General features: G+C 37.2%; 2 protein-coding genes across 5 annotated transcripts; one reads left to right on the plus strand and one right to left on the minus strand.

Moving 5' to 3' along the window:
• LOC109830038 lies at window positions 943–1786 on the plus strand. The gene has a single exon (XM_020397191.1). It carries the CDS (start codon window positions 978–980, stop codon window positions 1680–1682), a length of 705 nt encoding a protein of 234 aa, XP_020252780.1. The 5' UTR covers window positions 943–977; the 3' UTR covers window positions 1683–1786.
• Window positions 2077–13106, minus strand: LOC109830037 (serine/threonine-protein kinase HT1-like). 4 transcript variants are annotated; one of them, XM_020397188.1, is made up of 7 exons: window positions 12861–13104; window positions 12245–12639; window positions 7935–8067; window positions 6830–7025; window positions 4823–4947; window positions 3974–4132; window positions 2077–2808 (listed from the first exon to the last, which is right to left on the minus strand). In XM_020397188.1, the coding sequence occupies exons 2-7, from the start codon at window positions 12583–12585 to the stop codon at window positions 2506–2508; spliced, it is 1257 nt and encodes a 418-aa protein (XP_020252777.1). In that variant the 5' UTR covers window positions 12586–12639; window positions 12861–13104; the 3' UTR covers window positions 2077–2505. The 4 variants fall into 4 exon arrangements, with proteins under 4 accessions (XP_020252777.1, XP_020252776.1, XP_020252779.1 ...); XM_020397187.1 differs by having other exon boundaries at window positions 12846–13103; XM_020397190.1 differs by lacking the exons at window positions 12245–12639; window positions 12861–13104 and adding an exon at window positions 8166–8223.

Consider the following 13831-nt stretch of genomic DNA (forward strand, 5'->3'; position numbering starts at 1 on the left):
TGACATTGATCTACAATATTCTAAAACCAACACACCAAAGTTTGGGGTGAACCGTCGTCGTTGACCCTTTCATCCACTCGTATCAATTTATACGACTTTGTGAATGAATAGAACTTTCACATGGCTCGATGGAGTCAAACTGACAACGGATTCAACCAACCCAACTTGGTGCTGTTGGGTTTTAGGAATTATGTGTAGATCAATTCAGGACGAGCGGATGTCATACCCACAATGTCGCTAATATTTGATTTTTAGAGGCGTCAATGAGGAACATCTCTCCTATGACAAGATACCCATTACTTCCTCTCTCGTGCTTCTCCTCTCATCTCTCCTCTCTCTCCATCTCATCTCTCTTCATCTTAATATAATATATATATACTATTATATAATATACTATATATAATATATATATATAATTTATATTTTTATATATATATGTTATGTATAATACAATTTGTTTATGTATAATATATGAATGACATGATATGATTTTAATAGAAAAAAGATTTTATCATCTTTTATTTTTATAATTTTTTATACTTGTAATTTATGTCATTTCAATTAATTAAAATAATTTATGTTATTTTTTGTAATTTTAAGGAATATTTTATGCTTTATCGTTTTTTGAAATTTAAAAAAATTAAAAATAAAAAACCGGGCCGGCCCGAAGCCCGGGCTTTGGTTTTGCCCGGGCTTCGGTTTTGCCCGGCCCGGGCCCGGTTTCCCAGGCCAGGCCAACCCCAGATGGACAAGTCTAGTTACAGTTAGGGATATATATTGACACGATCTTCCTAATCAAGAAACATACTGGTACTATTTCTACCTTATGTTAAGAAATTGGTATAGATGCCATTGTCTGGTCTACATCAACAACAAACCTCACAGAAAATAGCAACATTCCTACCTATATTTAGAAGTTACATCCAATCCATATCACCGTTGCACATCCAAAAAAAAGTCGCTTGCCTCTGACCTCAATGGAAACCTTAATGGCCTCTTATTCCAATCTTCATGCCAAAAGCAGCCATCCATATGAATTCCCCTACGAAAAAGAAGGCCACAGCTACATCTGCCGTCTATTTACCGCCCTCGTCTTCATCTTCATCCTCGTCGCAATCCTCGACAAAACTGCCAACATTGTTCTTCGCCCAAATTACCCCTCAGTCTTCGTCATCTCCGCCACCGTTTCCTCCTTCAAACTCTACCAGACTCCGAGAACCTACAGCAGCAGATTCGAATACGTCGGCCACCTGGCCTCGGCTTTCAACATCACATTCTCCGTCCAAAATCCAAATAGCCATATGGCAATATCTTATGATGACATCTACACCTCGGTTAAATATAGCTATGGTCTCGTTCAAGGTTGCGCGAGTCTGCCTGCATTTAAGCAGGAGAACAGGGATCGAACTAGCGTTTTGCTTTCCAGGGAAGACGATCATGAATTGATGCCAGGGTCTTTTGATAAGATCGCGAAGGGCCTCAAGGAGAATGATGGGATGTTGGAGTTTAAGGTAAGGTTCGAGGCGAAAATTCGATTCAGTAGGTTGATGTGGTTCCCGCGCAAAATGGAGGCATCTTGTTATGGTGTGAAGATCAGGTTTCCTAATGATACAGAGATGACAGGGCTAGGGGGGATCATGGTACCTCCCACTAGCTGTGATGTTCAATTGTCAAGGCTTTAGAGCACAATGTACGCTTCTTTAGTTTTTCCTTGGATGATTTATTACTCTGGGTTAGTTTCGTGATACATGTACTTGATCAGTTTGGGATTTGTAGGTGACTTCTATAACATGTCAACGCTGAGTATTTAACATTTTCATGACATGTTAGTTACAAAATGTCATTTTGTAACTAATTCATCTCATGACATCATCCTGTGATCTCAAATAAACCAAATCTTCATCTAGTGTTGTAGCGAACCCCCCCTATCAAAACTTTAGAACAATACAACGAGCACATGCGGTAAAGTCCAGTCAAAAACCAAATAGTTAAGGTTTTGATGCATCTGAGTACACTTTGTACACATGCTGCCGTAGCTCAAAGGACTATTGAGGGGCAGACTTTGAGCAAAGGATGTTACAGACCAGGGACAAATTCTCCATCTCATGGTTTTAAAAAAACAACTGAATAAAATCTACACATGATGTTAATGTACTTCAAAAATAAAATTTTGGGCTACAGTAGACCAGAAACCTTGTTACCAATTTCAAGGGATTTCTTGGTAGCCTGATCTTATAGTAGTATTTGCAAGTCTTTTTTGGCATCTGGGTGATGAAATAGATTGAATATGTTTGCGAGGCTACCATGAAATCTAAGCCACCCCTGCACATTCTAAACTGAATATGAATCAGAAAACAAAACAAGACCGGGCAACAGGTATTCTTCATTTTTTGAAGCTTTCTTTATCGCGATTTTGTAAATGTTCTCTAACAAGCAAGATTTCAAGTATAAACATATATCGCATGTTTCACTTGCGAAGGGTTTTTTTCAAAACCTGCATTTCTCTCAGGTCTTATTATTCGCTGCCTTCTTTGCTGCAAACAGCTGCTTTAGGAAAGAAAGCTTGTGTCCTTTGCGAGGAGATGAAGTGGAAGTAGGTGTGATTATGCTGTTTCCATTACTAATTACACCAGGTTGAACAGCCTCAGGTTCAGGAGGAGACAGTGGAGGAAGAGTGAAAAGAAACGCATTTAGCATGCGTATTATCTGGCTGAAGCTTGGGCGGGAATTTGGGTCCTCAACCCAGCACGACTGCACTATAAACACGAGCTCTGGAGGCACATCTTCTGGAAATGGAGGCCGCACTTGCTTTCAAGATTTCACCCAGAATCACAAATAAAGTCAGTTCATAGTACTACAAGTTAAGGAACAATTGTATATGGTTAAAAACAACGTTCATGCAGGCAGTATTTTACACGATGATGTAACTATGCTCCACTAGTTGAGTTTGGGTGTGCTATGAATCTCATAGTGCATAGAACTTCGGATTGACAAAGTGGTAACACAAAATCATGCACCAAATCGATTTTAACGTAACTTACTCCGGGATACAGTTCATAGCAGTTAGCCACCCTAAACGAGGCCCAGAAGTTATTTATCACATCAAAGAACAGTTTACAAAATTGCAAACTTTCATTCAGTTTTGAGTTAACTGACAGTATAGTCACCAAAAATTAGGATCTATGTGATATGTTAAACAGTATGGAGGAGATATCCATATGAATGAAGGTAATATAAACAGATAATTATACAGTCGCTTATAGGTAACTCATCTTTTAGGATTTTTGCTGTGAATTACACTGGCACTGTGGTGATCATTTGGTTCTATCTGCACTGTGTCATGCAACTAATAGAAGTGTCTAAGTTTTCGGCTCTCGTACACAAAAATATTGCAGTCCATCTCGGTTTCCCAGGTTAACCACTTATTCGTTATTCAATTTTTTTCCCCACCGATATTTCAAAGGGCCTTTTCATCATATAACCACATAGGGAAGAGTTTCAAAAGAAAATTGAATTGTTTAATCTTATTCGTGACAACTTCGTCACCAGCATTCGTCAAATTTTCCCTAAAAATGGTGTCAGCTGTGGAGCACATTGCTCTGGGAAAGGTTTAACAAGACTTTGACGACTGACTATCCAGGGACACGGTATTTCATAATAATAAATACCATTTTTGTCTAATATGAACTCGAATTCTAGATAAGCACTTGTATTAGTAGAAGTGCTAATTATTCTCTGACAGTGAGTAGTAATGCTCTAGCAAAACTTCCTAACTCAAGTCCAATTCAAGACTCAATTACATGTGGGTCTATAAGAAACACACGGGCACAGGACATGCATATGAAAACATGAGAGTAGAATTATATAATTTCATACGAAAGGCCTATAGTCAGTAGTCTTGTGAACGTTATATTTATTTTCTAAGACAACAATAGCAGCAGTGGAGATGAAATAAATGGTTAGCGATATTCACCTTAAAAGCAGCAGCATACGCAGCCTGCAAGTTTGACATGCCTTCAAATGGCATGCGGTTCGTCAGTAGCTCCCACATGACAATGCCAAAGCTGTACACATCAACCTTATTTGTGTAATGCTTCTTCTCACCACGACGAAGTGTTACAGTGCTGTATAACTGCAAGGTGCCATAAATTTAATAAGGGCTGTTTGCAAAGAGAAAAGAAAGATGAATGGGCTTCCAAAAAAATAAAGAGAGCAGTTAAACTTAAAAGAACACTAGAGAAGAGTGCTCGCAGATTGAAAAGTGGGATGTACACAACCAATATGCATATCAGAATATCATTAAAAAGGAAAATGGAACTGATATAGCAGGGCTACAAACTCAAGATACGACATAACTCCAAAAAAAGTAGTAATCTAATTCAAAGCCAATGGAAGATTTTAATTGGTTAGAGGAAAGACCCATTCAGCAACATGCAAAACACAGATTTGTCATCTGTCTCACTTAAATACATTCATAGTTGCATTTATAGGCTTTTTCCTGTTTCTCCTTCGTAGTGCTTTGTGCATAAATTTGATCATATATTTGCGATCTATATTGATGTGTGCTTGAATACTTGACTATTTCACATTGATCTATATATCTGATAGTAAGTGTAACAGTATACGACACAATGAGATACGGGGGGGAAATGATAAACAATACATATTCCATTTCCACAGACTTTGAACAAGATAATGCATGACTATTGGACATTAGTCAAATGGTTACTAAAATATCACCAAGTGACTTAACATGCAATGAAAAGCTAAAACAAAATAGAACTGGATACACGAATATCTGAAAACAGCCAGTGAATACTACCTCTGGAGCCATCCAACGGTAAGTCCCAGTTTCAGCAGTCATCATCTCAGTTACGGTTTCTTCTCTTGCAAGTCCAAAATCAATAAGTTTAATGTTCTTCTGGTTTGCTGTAAGCAATAAGTTATCTGCAAATTTGAATATTCTTAATAAGCAAGTATATATTGTGCAACAAAAATTTATGACCAGAGAAATCTTACAGGAAAAATTGACATCGGATCAAATAAAAAGGTACATAAATCTGCAATAGGATTCACCCAAGAAATTTCTAAACCGCATCAAAGAATTTAATAACCTCCATGCATGTTACTTGTACAGAAATAGAAGCCTAATTATATTGTAAGCCCATATCATCTAAACTAAGCCCAGAAAAAGCTTAGAACACTATCCTTATAGCAAAGGTAAGTTCTAAGTTAAAATTTGTAACTGGTTTGATTACCAACCTTAGTCCTGAAGGATGCTCTATATATAGTACTCATCTTTGCTTAGAACTAGCACATATTGCAGAATTGTGTTTCAATAAGGCAATAACTTTTTTCCCTCTTGAGATATCAACCGCACCTAGAATTAATAACACGCCAAATACGTGAGATAGGAGGGCCAGTAAAATCTTCTTCTAGGAGACTCTAGCAGCAAAAGGAGAAAGATCTAGAGCATCTAAAATTCCAATAAAATTTAAACACCAGCGTAAATGGCTCGGATATTTCTACTAGAGTTTCCAGGAACAAAATATCCTATTTGAACATGAAGACGAATATAGTTTGAGAATATAAGAAGGAATAAAAAAATATGACAATTTCTTTGGCATAAATCAGTCATTCATCTGAAAGAAATAGTAAGGTTGCCAACATAGAAAACCTCACAACGATGTCAGCAAGAAATCTATTTCTCATTCTCCACAGCGTCCTAGCAAAGACAACCTTTTGCCTTATGAAAACCAATTTTTTGGAGAAAGAAATAACCACATCCTAATTGAGCATATTATGAAAAGAATCTGCCTCAAAGGATTTTTTCCCCCTCCGAGTACTGGATTTCCCTAGAATGAACAGTTGTTTCTTGGCTAATCAATAGATAAGGAAATAAATCTAGCCAAGCGCAAAAAGTTAAATAATAATGATGTTAAATTACTATAATCACCAAATCCCTTGTGCTATTTTTAACCTCATAGGTAACCGGTGTTTAGACCACTCGCCAGGAAAAAAAAAATAAGAAAACGTCTAATATCTTATATATTATTGGGTTTAACATGAAACTGGTATAAGGTTAGCCAAACATCTTGAAACTCCTAGGCAAGTTGCATTCCCTAATTTTCCTTGTTTATTCTACTTTTTATTTCTTTCTTTGCTTTTTTTTAACTGTTAATCTCTTGCAGCGGAACATACAATGTCACACCATAAAAATATGTTGTATCCACATATAACTATATTAAATAATTGCATCCTTTGTTTATCATCAGTCAAAAAAGCACATTAAGAAAATGTGTCATTCATTCAACTCTGTTTGAGTTTCATTCTTATATATTTTCATAATCTCAACAGTGTAACTAGTGAATGAAGTGATACATATTTGTTGCACCTGAGTAACTAAGGTTATCTTTAGTAACCTGGTCAAAGTGGATTATAATCCACTTTTGCATGTTTGGTAACAACATTTTGGGTGGATTATTTTGGATTATAATCCACCAAAAAATAACCTAGAATTCTTAGGTTATTTTTTCGGTGGACTAATATCCACATATTTGACCTAGAAAATGACAAAAAGGCCCAATACTTTTTTACATCCCTATCTTTTCCCTTCTCTCTCCTTCCACTTTTTTAAGCTTTTTTACTCATTTGAAACAAAAGCGCATGGATTATAAACCATCCTCTTTACCAAACACCCAAATTTTAAGCCATTACAGTCATAATCTACTAAAGGATTATAACCCAAGTGGAATATAACCTAGGATTGCCAAACATGCTCTAACTGTAGACACATTGTTGTTTTTCGAAATACAAGTCAGATTTTTACCAGGTTTTAAATCTCGGTGTATTATCCCATTAGCATGTAGGCAATCCATTGCACGTGCAATATCAAGTGCAAAGCTAATTGCTGTTCGAACATCAAGTTGTTTCGGGCGAATACTATTCAAGTAATTTTTCAGCGACATTCCAGGTAGCAGCTCCGCGGCAATCACCATGATAGGGTCCATGCAAGCACCAATGAACTGTGAAATACAAAAAGACATGTGATCAACCAATCAGGGAAAGAAAACAATAGTTGACCAAAAACAATAGTTGACCAAAAACAAAGTTCTCTGCAGAAGTGTGCATATGATCAGGACACAGTATGGCAATAAGTGTTAGATTAGTTATCTAAATGCTCCGTAGGGCATGCTAAGTGCACTGAGAAGAATTCAATGCAAGGTTATCGATAGCGGATAGCGTCGCGTAGCGGTGAGGCATCGCTAAGGCTATTTCGGGCTATTACGGCAAAATAACGGTAAAAAGCGCAAAGTCAAATAACGGTCTAATTTAAATATGTATAAATACTAAAAAAGAAAAATTAAAAAAAATCTAAGAAATCTAAAAGTACATATTGGATGATTTAAAGAGATCCTAAACATGAAATAAACATGTAACCATCACGTAATACCGAAGATGACTGGATGAGTCAAAAAGTCATCGTCTTCGAGAAGAAGAGCTTAGCGGTGGCAAGACTGTCCTAAGAGGAGCTCACGGTGAAGGAGGTGAGGGAAAATATCAAGGTAGGTGTCAAAGGGTATGAGAGGTGGCGGGAGTATGCTGAAAATCACAGGAGACGGTGGAATATAATGGTCAAGGGTTGAGTTTAATTTTAAAAAAATAAGCCTCAAACCGTTTTAAATAGCAGTCAAAAAGCAAATTTCGAATGTAATCGCTCACTATTTACTGTTATGACACACTATTGACAGCTTTTACGAACAGACATATTCCGCAATATGTCACCGCTATTACGCGATAGCTTAGCGGGCGATAACGTCGTGGGAATGGACCGCTAACGCTATTAGCACCGCTATTGCGGGGCTATTTACCGCTATTTATAACAGTGATTCAATGTGAACAATGATATGACATAATACAGGTAGGAAACACACCTTCACAAGATTTTCATGCTTCACTCGACACATCATATTAACTTCTCGAATGAACCGACTTCTAAGGGTTGACTTTTCTTCCGGTGTATCACCACTATTAAGAACTTTGATAGCTACTATTTGATCGCCATACCTGAGAAAGTGTAAAGAGCAAAAGAACTTATTTCAATTTTTTTATTAAAACACAACATATATATTTAAGCATTACAAAGATTCTGAACAATTCAGTACATAGAAAAGGAACTCCAGATAGGCCGAGACATCCATAACATGAGTCCATCATACATCCCTTCAGTAGATTCAGTGGAAGAAAGAAAGGAGTCATAAGCAATCACTTGAAACCACAATTGTCGTTATCAAGCCACCATAATTGAAAATCCAAAAATTTACAGAACATTTAAACTCAAAAAGAATAATAATAAAAACTGTATAAAATTGTGTGAAATCTACGAGTTGTCGTTAAGAATATTGCAAGTTTGCTTGAATCTTAACATTGTCACAGGAAACATGATTTTCGAGAGTCAAAAATAGGAACTTACAAAACACCAGCGAAAGCATAAATATGGACAAAAATATGTCAAGTCCATGCATACAATGGGTAGCCTAAATCATTCCTATATGGTCAAACTTGATGTCTTGCATTTGATACCTCCATTATTGCTATGTAACATGATATCTTCAAAAGCTTGCATCCATTTATCTTTTCTTCTTCTTTTTTTTGAGGTGGGTCCTTGCACCAGCTTATGATACAAACAGATGAGGAAACTAGTATTGATTTGTCTTGTCTGATGCGTCAATAAAGAAGGTTAGATGCTTCTTATGATGTTTCAACCAGAATTATGTCGAACAGACACTTCCATCATGAAGTTGTGTCATATAGGGCTAAACTACCAAATTGGTATTTTTAAAAAACTCATTTTACCGCTTTGGTATTTAAAATATCTCCGATGACATTTGGGTATGCGTCAACAAAGAAGGCTAGAGACATGCATCATATGTTTCTTTTAACATAAATGTGTATCATGTCCATGTCAGCATATCCTTATTATGTCCATGTCAGCATATCCTTATTCATCCAACATATAGGGGTAAACTACCAAATTGGTATGTAAAAAAAAAACTCATTTTACCGCTTTGATATTTTTTAAAATATCTCCGATGACGTTTGGGTATTTAAAGTAGGTTTAATTTAGTGTATAGGTCCAAAATATCATTGGCGTTATTTTTTCCGACCGGAAAATTATTTCCCACCTACTAGCTTCTTAAAGTTTGTGTTTGTTCTTCACCTTCTTCTTCCCAAATTTAAAGTTTTTTTAGTCATCCTCCCTTCAACCTCTCTTTCTCTCTAATCAATGGAGTCTCAACCTCTCATCTCATCAATAGTTAGCGCTTCAACCTCTCATCTCATCAATAGTTGTCATAAACATTAGTAGAGAGTGCAAATTCATTTCCAATTGCATCATACTTATAACTAAGTATTATGAGATTGTGAGAAAACACTGAACTAGGATTTCATGTCCAAGATACCAACATCCTCCAATTTCCAAAGAGATCTACTATTAGGTCTATCAATAATGGGCAAAATCTCAAACTTTGGCCACCTCATCTTCCCCCTCCGCAGCGTTCTCATCCTCGAAACCATCGCCAACCTCGGCCTCATCTACTTCATGTTCACCGTCGGCATCGAGATTAAAAGAGGGATGTTTATCCTCTTCTATATTTCTTTTTCTTCTTTTCCTTCTTGTAGCTGCAACAGCATTCTCACCCGCGAGTGCCTACATTGATGAGAGGTTGACTGAGGAATGGCTAAAAAAATTTTGAATATTGGAAAAAGAAGGTGACGGTTGTAAAATACAAACTTCAAGAGGTCAAAGGGTGGGAAGAAATTCTCCCGTTGGAAAAATTAATGCTCATGATATTTTGGACTAATGCGCTAACTTAAATTCACTTTAAATACCTAAACGTCATCGGAGATATTTTAAATACCAAAACAGTAAAATAGTTCTTTTTTAACTATCAATTTGATAGTTTAGCCACCGATATAGTCTCAACTTTCAATCATAGATAATGTTAAACAAGTGAAAAATCGGGCGGTGTATTGATATCAAGAAAGGTGAAATAAATCCCATGAAAACCTACTAGAGAGAAAAAGTGATGATGAAACTACAAGAGTAGTATTGGACCTATTTTCATGGCTAGTAGGTGAGCAATTAGCCTATCCTAAAACAAAAAAAAAGCATCAATAATCACAGAAGACTTCAACATCTATTAAAGCCTACCAAAATTGCAAGAGGACATCATAACAAAAAGCTATTATTGTAAAATGTAAATAAGATCCTAAAGGCTTCATACTATAAAAGAATGAGCGAAAACACTGAGAAAGGCCTCAAACTAGCTTCAACCTAAGTTGCATGGAAACAGATATGGGTACTGGTACGGGTACGGGTAAGGGACACGATAAAATTGTAAAATGTAGGGTACGGGGACATGGCTACATATATATATATATATTCCGATTATATTTTTGAGTTTCTTTTATCATATTGATTATTGTGAATTGTAAATTACTAGACATCTAAACAACCCATTAACTATATAGTTTTGAACTTGGGTATGGACTAAAATGAACTCGACCCGTATCTCATTAGTTTCAAAAGACGGATGTGAAGTGTAATCTTTACGTCCAGGAAGTCTTTGACAAGTGTTTTAAATTAACATATATATCGTATAATTGAGTACATGTTGTAATAAATACACGCATATATTCAAGAAGTGTCCATGAAGTTTGGGTATGAGAAAGTGTCGGGTACGTGTCTGGTACGGGTACAGCTTCATTATAGAAATACCCGGGTAACATAGGCTTCAACCAACCAATAACTCCTCTAGGTTTTAGAAAGAGCCTTCAAATCTCAAGGACTAATTCTTCAATTCTTCTTCGCTACTATACACACTCTTGATCAGATGATTTTTCTTTCACAAACTTCAAGTACACTCAGTAATAAGCTTCGACCTTGGCATGAAATTGACAGCAATGATTATATTCCTCAAGATGTACTTTCCTAGCATACTAAATATAACATCTTATTACAGCCCTTGCAAGTGTGTAGTCCGGTAAAACTTCTTTTCCCTCATGACCGACATCAAATTTCATGCCACTTTTAACATGATGCAAAATAATTTGGGTATTTGACTTAATAATCATTAACCCACAAATTCAATGATCCTTCTACTTAAGCCAAATCTTCCAAGCTTTGACTTGTGATAATTCCTTGAGAGCTATATCACGATACATTCTTGATACCTTTCTCCAATTATTGTCATCCGCTTTATTCTCAAACATCTTGATGGGCCATGAGATAATATCAGTATATTTACAAGTGCACTAGAAACTAATAATTCATGCATTGGTCAGTGGTGAGTAGAGCACAATCGGTTGAGCCAGTGTTCACAAACAGAAAGCTTGAAATAGGGTCTATTTGATACTCATATTGATTAAAATGTTCTAAGAAAATACAATTTAAGCACAACAATCAACAACTTGATATGGATCAATGTTGATCAAGTTAAGATCTCCAAGCTTCAAAATGGTTAACCAACACTAGAAGATCGCAACATAAAGCCACATGTCCAGAAAGAACACCAATGCGTACAATAAATATACATTTTAATTAGAAATAATGGTAGTCTAAACTCCATAGTCCATATAGCCTAAAGATCTCCTTGACGAGGGAACATAAAGGGAACCAAAGCATCTTTCAGTATCATCTTTAACCTCAATAGTCCTTAGCAATAACAACGCAACCATACTTGCCTACTTGGCCATTGTGACTAAATGAAAAAGGAATGAGAATGTTGCCTCTCTGGAGCTAGCCTATAAGGGTAGGCATTGAATTCCTGCCGCCAATCTGAATATCTCAGCCATTCCCAAACTGTCATGCCCCTTTATTGATTAGTAAAGACTCGTAGCAATGTTCTACATTCAATAAATTTGTCTCCTACAGTAGTATTTGAGAAAAATGAATATGCAAGGGAATATCGTTGAAACATATCATCAATAATCAAGTGAAAAATCAAAGTGAGAAATGAAGGAGTTGGAAATTTCATGCGGGAGTAAGTAATTTGTGGTTGTCCACAGAAAATAATACAAACCGTTGCAAATGTTGAAATTGGAAGGCATACAGATTAACCAGGCATCAAGTTTCAACATAAATACTGACATGTATATTACCGAATACCGATAACAAATATACGAGGATGTAACGATCAGATAATGAAAAAAGCAAAGGAATTGGTCAAGATTTGCAACTTACTTCCCCTCATAGACTTTCCCATGAGCTCCCTCCCCAATTTTCACTCCAATAAATAACTTTTTCGGGTCAATCATCACCCTCTCATCGATCCCATTCAGTGAAGTTTCAGATACCCCATTCCTCTCATTTCTTGTCCCGCTCGGTGAGCTGTGAGCGCTCTCACTCTTCCCATTTCTGCTCCCACTCGATGAGCTGTGCGAGCTCTCATTCTTCCCATTCCTAATCGAGTGTCTCCCCAGCTGTATCGAATCATCCGCTACCTTGCTCGATCCCGGCCTCTTAAACTCCTCACCCTCTCTGCTCTTATCACAACAACTCATACTTGAATTCCCAAAGCTCATAAAACATTCAAAAGCTCAACCTTTACACAAAATCACACTTCTCCTCATCAATTCCTTCAAAATAACAAAGGAATCACGATCAATTCCTTCCCTCATAAACTGAAAACTTCACTTCCCCCCCTTCAAGAACCACATCAAAAGCCCTACTTTCACCAAACCACAACAAATCTCATATTTCAACAACAATACAATCATCAAAGCCCCGGTCCCAATCCAATCCGCAGCATCAAGACAATCGAACAGAAGACAAGGAAACTTACAGTGATTCCAGTTACCTCAGCTCGACTCCTCTGCTCTTCAAGCTTCAATTTCTCTTCGGATCACTTCAAAACCCTAACCCTAAACTTCTTTTTTTTTGCGCCCCCCTTTCCTTTTTGTCTCTCTTTGTTGAGTGGAAAAAAGAGAAAGTAGGGAAGAAACGTATCGCAGAAGATTTGGGGAGCATCGGTTCTACCGCAAGCGGAAGTCGCTCTCTTTATACCGTGACAAAACAACAGGAGAAGCTTCACATTGGGTGGGAGCACGATCCGCCAACTATGTCGCGACACGTGTCCCCACCGAGGAGAGGGGAGGGGTTGAAGAAATATCCTGTGGGGCCCGCTCCCGGAGGGCGTGCCGGTCACGTGTGGGCGGGGATCGAGGAGGTCGGATTCGGAGCGGGGAAGAATCAAAGCGGCCGACGATGTTGACCCGCCTCGATGTGGGCCCGGCGGGTAGTTGGGGAGGAATAGTCGTTGACTTAACGGGTTGGATTGGGACGTGGGGGCTGATTAAGTGCCAAAGTCCTGTGCGGACATTTTGACTGTTGGAAATTATTTTACTGCTTTTTATTTTTAAGTTTTTTATAATGTACGTGACTGTTGAAATTATAAAGCTCCGGATGGGAAAATTGCAAAAAACTGGGCTAGTTTTGGGCATGATTTAGTTTTAAGTTAAATTTCTCCACGATCAAAGTAGACTCGGTTTAATGGTCTTTTTTTTTTTGCCTGGAAAATGCTAGGCTAGTTTTGGTTCGGTTTTTCCCAATCTGAATTCTTCTCAAAATTGGACTAATTAAGAACCTCGTCTAAGTTTGAGAGATTGCCAAATAAAAGGTTTTGAGTGTGTTTAGTAAAAAGTTGACCGTGTATAGACCATTTGTACTATCGCCTAATTACGGATAAATCCCTCTTAGTTATATTATTGTATATAAGCCTCTTTATACTCTCACCCAATTGAGAATATAGTCCCTGAATGATTTTTTTTC

This window comes from Asparagus officinalis, chromosome 2, assembly GCF_001876935.1.
Source record: "Asparagus officinalis chromosome 2, Aspof.V1, whole genome shotgun sequence".
NCBI classification, from domain to species: Eukaryota; Viridiplantae; Streptophyta; class Magnoliopsida; order Asparagales; family Asparagaceae; genus Asparagus; species Asparagus officinalis.